The 16374-nt window shown below is 41.6% G+C and overlaps 1 protein-coding gene across 3 annotated transcripts in view; it reads left to right on the plus strand.

The window, feature by feature from the left end:
• The first annotated feature begins 8196 nt into the window (after nucleotides 1-8196).
• The window catches only part of MKNK1 (MAPK interacting serine/threonine kinase 1), a 41263-nt gene continuing 33085 nt past the window's right edge, over nucleotides 8197-16374 (plus strand). The window contains exons 1-2 of one of the 3 annotated variants that reach the window (XM_067467898.1): nucleotides 8197-8307; nucleotides 13025-13087. In XM_067467898.1, coding sequence (XP_067323999.1) covers nucleotides 13025-13087 — 63 coding nt within the window. In that variant the 5' untranslated portion in view covers nucleotides 8197-8307. Of the gene's footprint in view, nucleotides 8308-13024; nucleotides 13088-16374 lie in introns of those variants that run through there. The other 2 variants (XM_060773446.2, XM_060773447.2) reach the window with 2 other exon arrangements.

Genomic DNA, 16374 nt, shown 5'->3' on the forward strand with positions numbered 1-16374 from the left:
CTTATGGAAGTCCTTGCCTCCCTATTTGAGAGCCATGCGTGACTCAGGGCATTTTATCCTAGCACTTAAGACCTGGCTTTTTACCCATGTTAATTTTAATATTTGTATGTATGTGTTTTATCCTGTATAATTTCTGCTATGTAAATCGCCTGGAGCATCTCGGATGGAGGGCGATTAATAAGTAATGATGATGATGATGATGATGATGATGATGATGATGAAATATAGTTTTCTATGGGCAAACAGATGGCGACTACTGGGTGGAATATGTTCTGTTTCAGAAACTAGAGCTGATGTGGTCTATCCAATGCAGTTTACTGAATCAGCATCCCAAATAACCAAACTGAATCTAAAGTTGACCAAAAACTGTTTCATAACCCTTTAGGAACTAATGCTGGAAAGTGGTCCCTGGTCAATAAAACATTGGGAACCACTGATTTAGAGTTATTGCGGTGGATGATTCTGTTATTTTGAAAGTTACATTACGAATGATGGTCTTAAATCTTTGTATCATTATTTCTGCTTTTTCTCTGTGCATTTTCATTCTTGACTGCAGTTTGTTCAAGATAAGATGCATAGACTTTTTGCACTTGACATTCTTGGCCCCATTCTTTTCAGGTAACTGGCTTCTCTATGAATGTCTTCAAGCCAACACATAACTGCTGCCTTTTGTAAATCTGGCTCAAAAATTGTACATAATTCTCGATGCTTTTTACCTGTGTTCCCTGAAATATATCAGAGAATGTTCAACAATACTGTTTCACTCCAGCATTGTTCAACACTTGGAGCGGCAGTGGAGATTCGTGAGTCATAATACATTTTCGTCTGTGGGTGTCTGCAGCAGAGGCTCTTCCCCCAAGGTTTGATCTCAAACAACACAGATAACTCCTCAAGAATGAAATCAAACATTATTATTGATGCTAACGATTATTTTCTAGAGATGAAGAAAGTTGTAGTCCTGAAAGGTCATGGTTAAAAGTTATGAAGGGAACCTCCTACACAAGACTTCCCTGCCCAATGGGACTCCTTTTGGCATCTCTAGTATGGTGCCCAGCTATGGGAAGGCACAAAGCATGTCGGCCATACATTATTTATTTATTGTAATGAGCCTTCAAGTAATTATGGTGAAACTTTAATGGGTTTTCTGGGGCTGAGAGTGTATGACTTGCCCAAGGTCATCCAGTGGGTTTCCATGGCCAAACAGGGAATCAGACCCTGGCCTCAGGAGTAATAGTGTAATACCCATACTGCAATCACTCTCTTATATGAATTTATATATTTATTTATTTACAACATGTTTACCCTGCCTTTCTCCACCCCAGAGGGAACTCAAGGTGGTTAACACTTAGGCAACTATTCAATGCCTTCAAACAATGTACAGTTAAAGTAAACATTAAATAGAATTATAAAATACATTAAAACATTATTTATTTATTTATTTATTTATTTATTTATTTACTTACAGTATTTATATTTATATTCCGCCCATAGGGGACTCAGGATGGATTACAATGCACATATACATGGCAAACATTCAATGCTATAGACACACAACATATATAGACAGACACACATTCCAGCTTCATGAGGGTATGCTCGAATTCCAACCACCGGGGGAGCTGTCGCTTCACCAATGACCTGTGACACTGATGGAATACTTCCTCATTCTTTTGCACACTACTGGAGATTTTTATGGCATCGTAAATTAGTTGCGCTGATTTGGTCCGGATTCGATGTCATGTTATCTGCAGTCTCTGAGGATGTAACATGTGCACCTGCTTGTCCGGTTTTGTTGGATTCATTTCAATTGGTTCAGCTTGAGGATGTGGACAGGATTCCTGGAGAGGTGAGACCTACCACATGCAACCTAGACCCCTGCCCATCCTGGCTGATAAAGGAAGCCAGAGGGGGTTTGGCAGAGTGGGTAAAGGCGGTGGTTAATGCCTCCTTACAGGAGGGAAAGTTTCCAGCGAGCTTAAAACAAGCTGTTATAAAACCGCTGTTGAAAAAACCATCACTGGACCCCACTCAATTAGACAACTTTCGGCCTGTTTCCAATCTCCCCTATTTGGGCAAAGTCATGGAACGTGTGGTGGCTACACAGCTCCAGGAATTCCTGGTAGACACTGATTATCTAGATCCGGCACAGTCTGGTTTTAGGCCGGGACATGGAACTGAGACAGCCTTGGTCGCCTTGGTAGATGATCTGCGCCGGGAACTGGACAGGGGGAGTGTGTCCCTGTTAGTTCTGCTGGACCTCTCAGTGGCCTTCGATACCGTCGACCACGGTATCCTTCTGGGGCGCCTCGTAGATATGGGACTTAGGGCTACTGCTCTGCAGTGGCTCCAATCCTTCCTCGAGGGTCGGTCCCAGAAGGTGTTACTGGGTAACTCCTGTTCGACCCCACAACCATTGTTGTGTGGAGTCCCACAGGGTTCAATTCTGTCCCCGATGTTGTTTAACATCTACATGAAGCCGCTGGGGGAGATCATCCGGAGTTTTGGAATGCGATGTTATCTCTACGCAGATGATGTCCAAATCTGTCACTCCTTCCGACCTGTCACCAAGGAGGCTGTCCAAACCTTGAACCGGTGCTTGGCCGCTGTGTCGGACTCGATGAGAGCTAACAAATTGAAATTGAATCCAGACAAGACAGAGGTCCTACTGGTCAGTCGCAAGGCTGAACAGGGAATAGGGTTACAGCCTGTGTTGGACGGGGTTACACTCCACCTGAAGACGCAGGTTTGCAGCTTGGGAGTGATCCTGGACTCATCGCTGAGCCTGGAACCCCAGGTTTCAGCGGTGGCCGGGAGAGCTTTTGCACAATTAAAACTCGTGCGCCAGCTGCGCCCGTTCCTTGGGAAGTCTGATCTGGCCACAGTGGCCCACGCCCTTGTTACATCCCAAATAGATTACTGCAACGCACTCTACGTGGGGTTGCCTTTGAAGACTGTTCGGAAACTTCAACTAGTCCAACGAGTGGCAGCCAGATTAATCACCAGAGCGTCATACAGGGAGCACACCACTCCTCTGTTACGTCAGCTCCACTGGCTGCCGATCCAGTTCCGAGCACAATTCAAAGTGCTGGTTTTGACCTTTAAAACCCTCTACGGCTCCGGCCCAGTGTACTTGTCCAAACGTATCTCCTTCTATGTCCCACCACGGAGTTTAAGATCTTCTGGGGAGGCCCTGCTCTCGGCCCCATCTTTATCACAAGTGAGGCTGGTGGGGACGAGAGACAGGGCCTTCTCAGTGGTGGCCCCTCGCCTGTGGAATTCACTCCCCGGGGAAATTAGGTTGTCAACATCCCTCCTCTCCTTCAGGAGAAAGCTGAAGACATGGATATGGGACCAGGCATTTGGGTAGTCTGGCAGGGTAACAAGATAATGATGACTAGAGCTGGAAAGGACTATGGCAGTGCTAAACGGATTGACGGATTTTAGAACACGATGAACGCAGGCTTTAGAGCTGTTTTAGTTGGTATTCATAGAATCATAGAATCAAAGAGTTGGAAGAGACCTCATGGGCCATCCAGTCCAAACCCCTGCCAAGAAGCAGGAATATTGCATTCAAATCACCCCTGACAGATGGCCATCCAGCCTCTGTTTAAAAGCTTCCAAAGAAGGAGCCTCCACCACACTCCGGGGCAGAGAGTTCCACTGCTGAACGGCTCTCACAGTCAGGAAGTTCTTCCTCATGTTCAGATGGAATCTCCTCTCTTGTAGTTTGAAGCCATTGTTCCGCGTACTAGTCTCCAGGGAAGCAGAAAACAAGCTAGCTCCCTCCTCCCTGTGGCTTCCTCTCACATATTTATACATGGTTATCATATCCCCTCTCAGCCTTCTCTTCTTCAGGCTAAACATGCCCAGCTCATTAAGCCGCTCCTCATAGGGCTTGTTCTCCAGACCTTTTATCATTTTAGTATTATATTGTGTTATATTGTACTATATTAATTGTCTGGTTTTAATCTATTGTGTTTTGCTATTGCATTTTATTGTAATTGTGGGCATCGGATTGTGCTGGATGTAAGCTGCCTTGAGTCCCCCCTAGGGGGTGAGAAAGGCGGGGTATAAATGACCGAAATAAATAAATAAATAAATTAAATTAGCCTCCCCATGTAAAGCGGTACCTAAATTTCCTATTTGACAGACGCAACTGTCTTTTGGGCTGCAAAGGCCGACAGCAAGCTAGACTAAAGGTCAGGTGCTTACTACAACCGAGGCTGGCTTTGAACTCATGACCTTTCGGTCAGTAGTGATTTTAAACCAGCTGCATTAAAATCACTACTGACTGAAAGGCATTATAAAACAATGCTTTCACTGTTAACCACATTACCCAAAGTCATAGTCTGGGCCATTTCAATGGTCACTGCACATAATTCCATATTTATCTATTGCAGAAGATCATCTAGGGCTTGATCAAAAAGCCATGCTTTTACTTTCTTATGGAAGGTCAGGAGGGATGGGGCTGATCTAATATCTCTAGGGAATGAATTCCACAGCCGAGGGGCCACCAATGAGAAGGTCCTATCTCTCATCCCCGCCATGCGTGGCTGCGAAGGAGGTGGGACTGAGAGCAGAGCCTCCCCAGATTATCTTACGCTCTGAGATGGTTCATAGGGAGAGATCTGCTTGGACAGGTAAGCTGTCTGTTATTTATATAGATTTTGTGAGAAGAATGCCTCTCTAAAAAAAGTAATGCTAGCTAGAGTTTGTGCAGGACTCCCTAGTGTAGCAATCAAATGCCAGATTGGAAACTCTACTGCTTCCATAAACCCAAACAATCTCCAACTGAGGACAGTTCTCTTGAGGTCACAGTGGACAGCATTTGCTAAGTCTAATTTCAGCATGATGGTGACTGTTTCATAACATCTGAAAACAAGATCAGAAAGCAATATTTTGAGTAACCACCCTCGATTTACATGAACATGATCTTATCAAAAAATAGAGCAGTTTTATCTAATTTACTGAATGCTGCTCGTTGTATTGCAGATGCAGTTTTCATTATAGCTCAGTTAAAGAATTTCACAGCCTCCATGTGGCCTTTTCCTGTTTAATTCTCCTCACCACCTGCACACCTCATCAGGATTCCTCTGGCATAAATAGTTCAAGAGGCAGGTAAACAAATGACACTGCATATAGCACAAATACAAAAAAACGTACTGAAGATGTTTACTGAAATAAAATTACATAGGTACATTTGAATTTCTGTTATGATCTGAAACCACTGTGGCCACAATCAAGCTAAAGTTCATCCTCTTTAATTTTCACAGCTATCTTCATGAATTGATAAACACTTACTACTATTATTATATTTATTTATAGCTGACTTTTCCCTCAAAATTGCAGCTCCAGGCAGTTTGTATATTTTAAAATATTACTGTGAAAAACATACAAAACCTCAACATTAATTAAACTGTCAAAGCATTTCATGGCTGGAATCACTGGGTTGCTGTAAGTTGTTGGGCTGTATGGCCATGTTCCAGAAGCATTCTCTTCTGACGTTTCACCTGCATCTATGGCAGGCATCCTCAGAGGTTATGAGGTCTGTTGGGAACCAGGAAAATGGGTTTTAGGTAAGAAGCCACACCTTGAAAACTGCTAGGCCATTAAAAGTAAACAGCAAGGGAGCCAACTGAAACATTTACACCTACCTCCAATGGACAAGAGTTCTTTCTCCCGCCCTGGACATTCCACAGATATATAAACCCTATTTTCCTAGTTTCCAACATGCTGGAGAGTGTTAGAGGCAGTAAATGGACACAATGTATCACCATAGAGAGAGGAAGAAGGTACAATTAAGATATACTTTATTGGGGAATTTGTTACAATGTCAGGTTAAGGGGAAGAAAGGAAAGCAGGAAAATGGTTTTCAGTTGAGGCTGCTGCTGTGGCCACACTCCCAGCGATGCTGGCCCAATTGGATATCTAGGAACTGCGGAACTCCCTGCTGAAGGTCAGATCAGCTTGAAGGCAGGGGGCTGCCTGTTGTCCCTCATCAACTTGACATGGACTGAAGGCAGCCTGAAATCTTTGTGTCCAAATGGTGCACTGTGTGGATGTGTCCAGGAATGTACTTTCCAGGCCTTAAACCAGTATAAGCAAAATCGCATGATACTCTAAGGTCCACAATGGACATCAGCACACATAGATGTAAACCACATTGCATGGTGAAACCAATTAAAGGATAGACATTCTGACACTCTTCACATGCTCATTGGAATTTGAAAAAAAATCAAATCTTCCATGGTTTTGAAGTTGAGGATATTGCAGAATCTTGAACTAGGTCAGAGCTGACCACTCTAGTGTATATAAGCACTGCCCAAGTCTGCATTTGGTTCCTGTGCTTTACATGTAGTTTTTGTCCTTCATTGCATGGGTCTACAGCCCGTTAGATCAGAGTTTCTTAAACTATGGGTCCCAGCCACAAATGGTGTCCCCCGAGCTCAATGTTGAGGGCCACATAACATTTGGCAGTAGTAAAAGGTTTCTGAACACCACAATTTACACAAATCTATTAGCAACAACATCCAGGTTTTGCAGTGGATTCTATGGAAAATGCTTCATAAAAAGGGAAATCAGTCTGTTTCGCAAGCCTGGAAATGCTAATTCAGTGTTTCTCAACCTTCCTAATGCGGTGACCCCTTACTAGAGTTCCTCATGTTGTGGTGACCCCCAAACATAACATTATTTTTGTTGCTACTTCATAACTGTAATTTTGCTACTGTTAAGATGTAATGTAAATATCTGATATGCAGGATGTATTTTCAAATCCCAAATACCTGATATGCCCAAATTTGAATACTGATGGGATGGGGGTGATTGATTTTGTCATTTGGGAATGTTGGAGTTGCTGAGATTTATAGTTCACCTAAAATCAAAGAGCCTTCTGAACTCCATCAATGATGGAATTTAATCCAACTTGGCACACAGAACTCCCATGACCAAAAGAAAATACTGGGAGGGTCTGGTGGACATTGACCTTGAGTTTTTTGAGTTGTAGTTCACCTATATCCAGAGAACACTGTGGACTCAAACAATGGTGGATCTGGACCAAACTGGCACAAATACACAATATGCCCAAATGTGAACACTGGTGGAATTTAGGGGGAAAAGACATTGACATTTGGGAGTTGTAGTTGTTGGGATTTATAGTTCACCCACAATGAAATAGCATTCTGAACCCCACCAATGATAGAATTGGACCAAACTTCCCACACAGAACCCCCATGACCAACAGAAAATACTATGTTTTCTGATGGTCTTTGGCGACCCCTCTGACACCCCCTCGTGACCCCCACAGGGGTCCCGACCCCCAGGTTGAGAAACACTGTGCTAATTGATGATCATTAATGTTTGGTTTTGATACCTATTATACATACCTAAATATATTTTAGGTTGTATTTTAGATCAGGCAGGGGCAAAGTCAGGCCCTCCAGCTGTTTTGGACATCAACTCCCACAATTCTTAACAGCTTCAGGCCCTTTCCTTTTGCTTAAGCAGCTGTGGGGCCAACTGAAGCAGTTGAAGTCCAAAACACCTGGAGGGCCCGGGTTTGCCCATGCTTGGGTTAAACTATATGATCCCTTATGGGTACACTTTACAATGCAGGATTGATGCACTTTGATGCCACTTTCACTGCTATGACTCAATGCTGGGGAATCTTGGGATTTATAGTTTGGTGAGGCACCAGCACTCAGACCTTGAAAAGCTACAACTCCTAACACTCCACAGCACTGACGACTTCATCACGTTAGAGAAAAAAAATCCACTTAAAATCCTGCAGAATTCTGGGGTTTGTAGTTTAGTGAAGTTGTCGAAGGCTCCTTCCTAAACTACAAAAACCGGAATTCCTGAACTTCCTAAACTACAAAGTCTAGAATTCTGCAGGAGGCAGAAACTGGATTTTAAGTGGATTTTTTCTCTAGTGTGATGAGCCATAGCAGTTAAAGCAGTGTCAAACGGCATGAATGCGATAGTGAGTGACTTCAGACTTCCCCACTGAGGCGTCCACCTGGAATGAAAAGCGCTTCTTTTGCGCATGCGCACGGAACCTGCCTTTCTCGCTCTGTCTGTTCCCAGAAGTAGGGAGCGAGCGTGCAATCCCCGGGCATGCGCTCGTGGACTCTTTCTCAATCGTTGCTTAAGGCGGGAAAGGCGGGGGGGGGGGGGGGGGAGAGAGAGAAATAGAAATGAAGAAGCTCCCAAATGGGGGAGGAGCTTCCCGAGTGACGTCACTCCCGCGTTGCCCCGCCCCCCGTGGAGAGCGCCTGGGTGGAAACCCTTGCCGAGAGGGAGGACGTGGAGGTGGGTGAAAGTGGGAGTGCAAGTGGGGGGAATGGGGACGGAGAGGGAGGCAGCAGGGCGAGGAAGGGCCCCTTGAGGGATGGAGAGAGGAATGGGCCAGCCCAGCCTCTCCATTTGGGGGTGCATCCACACTGTAGAGTGAATCTAGTTTTGGTACCGCTTTAATTGCCATGGCTCCGTGCTTTGGTGGAGCGGTGAGAGTTCTACTTTGGCGAGTTCTCTGACCCACCAAACTCCCAGGGTTTGATGGGTCAGAGGGCTCCATAACAGATAAAGCGGTTCCAAACTCCCCGTGTTCCATACCATGTAAAGCGGAGTCATACTGCATGGATTCTACAGTGTGGATGCCCTCTTGGGAGAGGGGGAGGAAACCCGCGCCGTGTAAGCGAATTGCATCAGCATCCCAGCTCAATTGGTTCCTAAAGCAGCTGGAGTTTGTTGGCGGGTGAAAGAAAGGCGCTCTGCACATGCGCCGAGGCACTCTTTTGTCACAACTTCACAAGTCTCTGGCTCCCAACACCCTGGAAAGTGTCCTTCCGGTCCATCTTGCTGATGAAGCTCATTTTGTGTGCATGCGAGCAGGTTTGGCTTTTTCAAAGTTTCCCTTTCTCTGCTGATGAATGAGCACTTGGGCAGCAGAGGGGAGAAGGCATTGCCTGGAATGAAAGCACACTCCTAAGCTGCTTTGTAAATCAAAATCTCATCATTTTGGTTAAAAAACAACCACCAAGTTTAGTTTTCTTTGTCCAAAACTAGGAGCGTTTTAGATAATTTCCCCTAGATTTTGTAATAGCTATAATACATATTCCTACAATGAGTTATCTGGGAGATGGGATCCAAGTCTAAACACAGAATTTATTTATATACCTGACTTAAAGGTAATTTTCTATAATATTTTCTATTTTTTTCCTTTTGCATAAAACAATGTTTGTGTATATTCAACTCTTAGAAAGCAAAGGCATCACTCAGCCCCTCCCCCACCCCATGTAGATAGCTGTAAATTTTGGAGCATTTTGGTTTTCAAAATTCTGGATAAAAGTCTGTTTTAGCTGGATTTGGGTCAAAAAATTTTTGCAAGCCACGTTGAGGCCCCTGCTATGAGAGAGGCAGAGTATAAAATAGCCATGGGCAAACTTGGGCCCTCCAGGTGTTTTGGATTCCTACAACCCCTAAAAGTCTCGGGCCCTTTCCTTTCCCCAGCTGAGGCTGTTAGGGATTGTGGGAGTTGAAGTCCAAAACACCTGGAGGGCCCAAGGTTGTCTATGCCTGGTATAAAATGACATGATGTATTGTTTTTGTGGTTAGTGATGGTAAACGGCTTCTCTCCATGTTGTTTACACCAAGGTGGTACATCTTGGACTTAATTTTTCCTCTCCCTGAGTCTTGAAGTAACATAACAATTAGAAAAAGGTATCCATTAGTCAAACACATGACTTCAACAAGTCCTTTCTGTGGACTGCCATCAAGTTTGTGATTCAAATTGGTGTGCAGTTCTGTGGGCTCTCCTTATTGTGCCTCTGCCACAATAAACAATGGGTGCATCTACTACACGGTAGAATTAATACAGTTTGATGCCACTCTTAACTGCCATGGCTCAGTGCTATGGGATCCTGAGAACTGTAGTTCTAAAAGCCTTTTCTGCACTGGTGTCTCACCAAAATACAAATCCCAGAATTCCATAACACTGAACTATGGCAGTTAATGTGTCAAACTGCATTAGTTCTGCAGTATAGATGCACCCAATAATAGGAAATAGGCAAAGTAGATTATAAAGCAGGACAGTGAGATTAGCGGACATGCACATATTGTAATTTTACAGGAACTGTTCTTCAGTTTGTGGATTGAGGCCAGTACCAACTCTTGGTACTGGCCTCATCTAGACTGTAGAATGAATGCAGTTTGTCAGCATTTCAACTATGGAATCCTGGGAGTTGTAGTTTTGGTGATTGGTGAGGCACCAGCAAAGAAAACTAAAGACCTTGTGAAACTTGGCAAAGAAAACTAAAGACCTTGTGAAACTACCATGATTCCATAGCATTGAGCCACAACAGTTAAAGTGGTATCAAACTGCATTCATTCTGCAGTGTAGATGCACCCTTAATGGTCCAACAAGATCACAGAAGTAGGTGTCTGTAAGCTGCAGATGAGAGACTTATGGCTCTATTGTTGCTTTGCACCAGAACTCACATTTTAATTTACTGTTGAATATGTTGTCTGAAGTTTCTGTTGCAAACCAAGTGCAGGTTCCTAACCTATACCGTATGTCAATGCACACTATATGACCTATGTTTATCTTACTAGTTTCTCTGGCGTAGTGGAAACATCTGAAAACTCAAGGAATCAACACAACTGGGCTTCAGGTCATGGCATTGCTGAAATTAAAAGTCTTTAATTACATTTCTGGATCATACTACAGTCTAACTAGTTAGCAATCTAAGTAGTTCAGTACTCAGTTGCCTCTGGAAACTTTCCATGGGGACACAAATGTGCCAATTATTATATTTTAGCATTTGCTCAGGGGTGTTCTACCTTTTTACCTAAAGTCTGATCTTACCATCCTCATTTTACTGATGTGTCTTCTCTTTAAGTCAGCCTAACTTAACCTGGTGCCCATTAGATAGATTAATCTGCCACCATCTCCAATCAGGATGGTGGAAGTTGTAGTCCAAGCATATTTGGAAAACACCAGTTTGAGGATGTTGCTGTTTACCCTGAATTGCATCATTGTTGTTTACCCTGAACTGCAGCTTTCAAAACACTGATGGCCAGCACTTGTTTCTTTTTCAAAAACAAGGTCATCAACACCACACAATTATTGCATCATGATTCCACTTTAACTGCCATGACTGCCTCATACAAAACCCAAGCGTAGGGGGCTTGTAGTTTGGTGACAAACTAGAGCTGTCTGACCGAGAACTCTGAACATTTCTCCATAAACTACATATCCCAAGATCTCAAAGGATGTAACCAGTTAAAGTGGAAGCAGTTTCAGACTGGTATTGAAGAAAGATGGTTTCGCTGTGAGATGATTCCATACAAAATCCTGGAACCATCTCAACACCCAGATGATGATGACACAAACCACAGAGCACTGATGGACCTTAAGGGCTTCCTTTTGTTTGTTTTTGTGAGAGTTTGTTGTCTGTTCAGTACTGCTTGGAGATAGCTGTGAACTGTATTAAATGGTTAGTGTACATGGAACCAAAAATGCTATAACTCTTAGAGATTCAAGTGGAAATCAGCCTCCAATCAGCATCACTTCAGAGATAAAATTCTTTTCCTTTCCTAGGACACCAGATGTAAAATCTATGAAAAGTGTCTCTCCTTTGTTTGTGCTCACATATTGTGTCCAGTAGCTTATCTATAAGGAGCCCCCGGTGGTGTTGAGCTGCTGAATTTGCTGACTGAAAGGTTGGTGGTTTGAATCTGGGGAGAAGGATGAGCTCCCACTGTTAGCCCCAGCTTCTAACAACCTAGCAGATTGAAAACATGCAAATATGAGTAGATCAATAGGTACTGATTCGGTGGAAAAGTAACAGCACTCCATGCTGGTCACATGACCTTGGAGGCATTTACGGACAACATCGGCTGTTCGGCTTAGAACTGGAAATGAGCACCACCCCCCAAAGTTGGACACGACTAGACTTAATGTCAAGGGGAAACCTTTACTAGCGTATCTATTTCTAAAATACACAAAGTTGTTTCTGCTTTGTGGCATTTCATTATCTGCAAATGAAGGTTCATTTGTGATCCATGAATTAATTGTTAAAGGCATATTTGAGTTGTCAGTAAGCTATATTTCAGAGGAAAGTAATGCCAAACCACCCCTGAGCATTTGTTATCTACATAAGCCCTGTGAAATTCACCTGTGAAAGTCAACAGGTGCCCTGAAGGGATCCACACACCTGTATACACACACTTTTATATCATACAAAGGTGCAGTCCTTTGAACCTAAGGGCAAACAGTTCAGTTGCATAGGATTGTACTGTATAAAGAATCTATTTTACTTCTGCAGTCTTGATTTTCATTGACACCCCTCTTTTTGCAATTCCAAAACATTTTGCTGTGTTGTTTTTGGAATTTTGTTTCCTTGTGAGATGCCTTGAGTGTCAACGTCATGGAAGAGAAGGTTATAAATTTCAAAGCAATATAAGCTAGCCTTGCAAAAACTTGTCTTTAAAATAATCCTAATTAATTTCAAAGGGACCGTGTTCCATACTCTTCTGCCATTGGAACTGAGGTTTTCACGTGTTCAGGAAAATAATGAAAGAAGCAAAGGTAGAAGGACTATCAGAGGACAACGGAATGGATGTTGTTGACCTCGTCATGTTTTCAGTATGGGGCCCTATTCTACAGTATTTTTATATTCCTATTTTTGGACTCCTTCTCAGAATCACTGGGAGTTGTAGTTCAAAAAATAACTTTTGAAAGCTATTCTACCTTTTCTATGATTAGGCTATTTCTGTGTTATAGACTATATGATAAACCACCTTTTGTGATGGTACAAATCAGTCTAATACTTCAAATTAATCCTGATACCACTGTATCAGAGACTCTTAATAGTTTCAGTATCTTGCACAGAAAAAGTATAATTGTTGACACACTCTTTTCTAAGAGTTCTTTATTGTTATTGCTTGAAAATCTTATGTATTCCACCTAAGGCTGTTTTCTGCTTCTTTTAAGAGTTATGAATAATTCTGTTTTCATCTTCCCCAGATGTCTAATGCAATCGGGCACAGTGCAATTTCAGAACTGAAGAGCTTCCCTTGTTCCATTAAGGTAAAATAGAATATCTTGCTTTGTGTTCATGAGCGGTGTACTATTTTAGCTGTGTTTGGCTAGTTCATGAAATCAAGAGTAGGACAAATGTATTATAGCTAATCAGGATAAAATGAGAGCATTGTTCCCTCAAATAAAAATTGCTCCCAAATGAAATTTTCCTGCAACTTTCTAGTATCGCAGAGGCGAGAAACTGAAAATCAGTTTACACCAACAAATATTATATCTGCTGTATTTGTAGGCCCTTGGTATCCTTACCTGTCCACCTTATTTGGCAGATTAAGCCATGCAACAGAAATGACGTTTTATACAAAATCTAGGCCTGTGACTCTAACACTGTGACTTTTCTTCTATATGATTTTGGAGCTTTGGAAGCTTACATCAAGTGCTTTGTGCATACTAGATGGCCAGTAAAGATATTTTGCATTTTGAAATGCTCAATTGATTTCATTTATAGCAATGCTGAAGGAAAAATTCATAGAAAGTCGGAATTCTTATATATTGTGGGAAACAATGTTCTTATTTTGTTGGAAATAACAATCTTCTTCAAGCCTCCACTAGCTATTAGTTATGTATATAATTCAGATTACTTACTGTATTGTATATGTGTTTATTGGTTTGCAGATTTCCTTAAACTCTTTGTTGTAGGCGGGGCTGAAGACCATGTAACCAGATCTGGGGATATTCAGATTTAGACTTCATTTTAGAAGTGTGTTTGTATCAGAAGCAGTACACTACAGTTTTGAAGTTGTAGAAATAGAATGCGTTGGAGAACAGACTGTGTTAGACTCTCAAACCAGAGAGAGGCTTTAGACTTTGGACTGTTACGATTCTAAGAAAGATGCCCCGTGTTATCTGCACAGAGAAACTACTTCAAATTCTATCTGTAACTGTATTGATATGCCGAATACCTGTATGCCGAATACATGAAGTTTGTGAGTAAACCAACTGTGTTACTTTTAAAGAAGTCTACTTTATTTTGGTCTTTTGAGAGCATGATTTAAACCAAGATGTTTTAAGGAGAGTAGATATATTTTTGAGCAATTGAAAGAAACACTTCTGAAACTGCTATATATAATTTTTTTTGTGCATTGGCATATCTTTGTCCCTAACAGTTCAGAGAGATATCTAGGATTTCAGTTTAACAGCTGAGAAACCAGGTTGCCTTACAGGAATATTAGTGGATATTTATCACTAAGGAGAAGTTTGACTCAAGTGAGTTTTTAACTCTTCTCAGGCAATTCCTGGTCTTTCCAAATGGTAATGATCTCTAACAAGGTCATCCCTTTCCTGTGACCAGTGGTTTCCCAAAAGGTTATGGAGATCCATAATTCCCAAAAAAATTGCCCTTGTTCTACTACATTCCTGGATTCTTTTCCAGTAAAGAAAAATCCATCATGATTTGATTTTAAAAATTGCTATAAGCTTTTGAAGTGGATGTTGTGGTTGAAATCTATCTATAAATCTGATAAAATAAGGGGATATGTTGCAACGTTACAGCCTGTTCATAGCTAATGTTGTTCCTAATGTTCTGTCTGTGTTTCTCATTAGTGTCCTTATTATTCCTTGTCATCTGCTTTAGACATAAAAATGTGTTCCTCTGCTTAGTAAGACAAACATGTTTCAAAGAAATGTTATCGAGTTCTGATTTAATTATTTTTCCCCACCCAAGCCTCACAAATCCAGCTTCTTTCATTTTTCTTTCTCTCTCTCATTTTTCTTAGCTCTAAACATGTTTGTTATTCCTTACCACTACTTCAGTTGTGTACTGAAAGTGGTGATCCACACTAAATGTGCTTTTCCAGTAGGAGCTTTTCCAAGCATCCCTGAATTTTACTTACATAGTCCCACAATTTATGTGTCAATCATTTATGCCTAGGTTCTTATTGACGATCATTCCTAATTCTTTTTAACAGGATGATTAATGTTTTGGAATGTATACCTTGCAGTGTTATTTCCAGTACAGTCTGCTTATCTGTTTCATAGATTGTATTACTGGGACCCCTTCCACAGAGTTGAATAAAATCTCACATTATCTGCTTTGAACTGAGATATATGGCAGTGTAGACTCAGATATTCCAGTTCAAAGCAGATACTGTGGGTTATTCCGCCTTGATATTCTGGGTTATATGACTTTGTGGAAGGGCCCTAGGTGAAAACCTACAAGGACACTTTTCAAATTGCCAGGCAGTTAAATTTGATGATCCACAGGCTATTCAGTATGGATAAGCAGTAGGAAACGTATATTTGGGTCCAATGTGAGACAGCTTTTAATATTTAATGGACATTCCCTCACTTTGTTTAGAGACAGGTGTGGGAAGCCTAGTTGCTATTTTGTCATAGGTGTGGTCACATGGCATTTGAAGTGAAATTTGTCCTTCACCAGATGTCTGTGTAACTTTCATATTACCAGAAGCAGCCTGATTAAGTTTCAGTTTGAAAAGTTTCTGTTTCTCAGAAAGTAGACATAGAGACTTAAGGGTTTTTGGTTGGAAGAAACATCCTCTTTCCTCCTTTCGTTCTGCCTCTCTACATCTCTGGAGTACACTGCTTCCCCTTAGAAAAATAGAGCAATTTAGAGGCAGGGAATTAAAAGCAGAGAATCTTTCTTGAGAATAACTCCTTTTTTTCAACCACATCATGTGCAAGTTGCAGTCACATTTCAAGTGTTTGCAGGGCCATTGTTCTGTTCAAAATGGCCTTTTTGGAATGGTTCTCCAGCTGCTCTGTCTTATTTTACTAGTTGTCATTGCACCAGAATTGTAGATGGTTTCTTGTACAAGAGACTCTTGGTAGGAGAAACGTGCTAGTTAAAAATGAGCGAGTGAGAGGTACTCTTAAAGGCAAGAATCCCAGCAGTTTGTTCTTTTTTTAATCTTTCTTTTCAAAAAATGTATTTTAGTGTCAAAGAGGGATACATTGTACAAAGGTATTATTACATATTATATGTTTGTATCAGTTTCCTTTGCAGAAAACAGTCATTGAGAGGCATAAGGACAGACATCCATACTTAATAAAATGAAACAAAATCAAGTATCAGTCACAACGACTTATAACAATATCAACTATAACTAGAATAACAAATTAAACAGTCTAAAAACAATACGATACTATTGCTTTTCATTTAAATTTACAGCACCTTTCCAACAGTACACAGCTAAGTATTAGTAGCTCTGGGGAAAGAAGAACATTTTGGATGCAGTCCAGGCTTAAAATAGTTAGCTCTCTTTTTCTTTTTGGATCACAGAAGTTTGTGTGGGATGGGAAGCAGAATGGGTGGCTTGGAA

Source organism: Anolis sagrei, chromosome 4 (assembly GCF_037176765.1).
Source record: "Anolis sagrei isolate rAnoSag1 chromosome 4, rAnoSag1.mat, whole genome shotgun sequence".
In the NCBI taxonomy this organism is placed as follows: Eukaryota; Metazoa; Chordata; class Lepidosauria; order Squamata; family Dactyloidae; genus Anolis; species Anolis sagrei.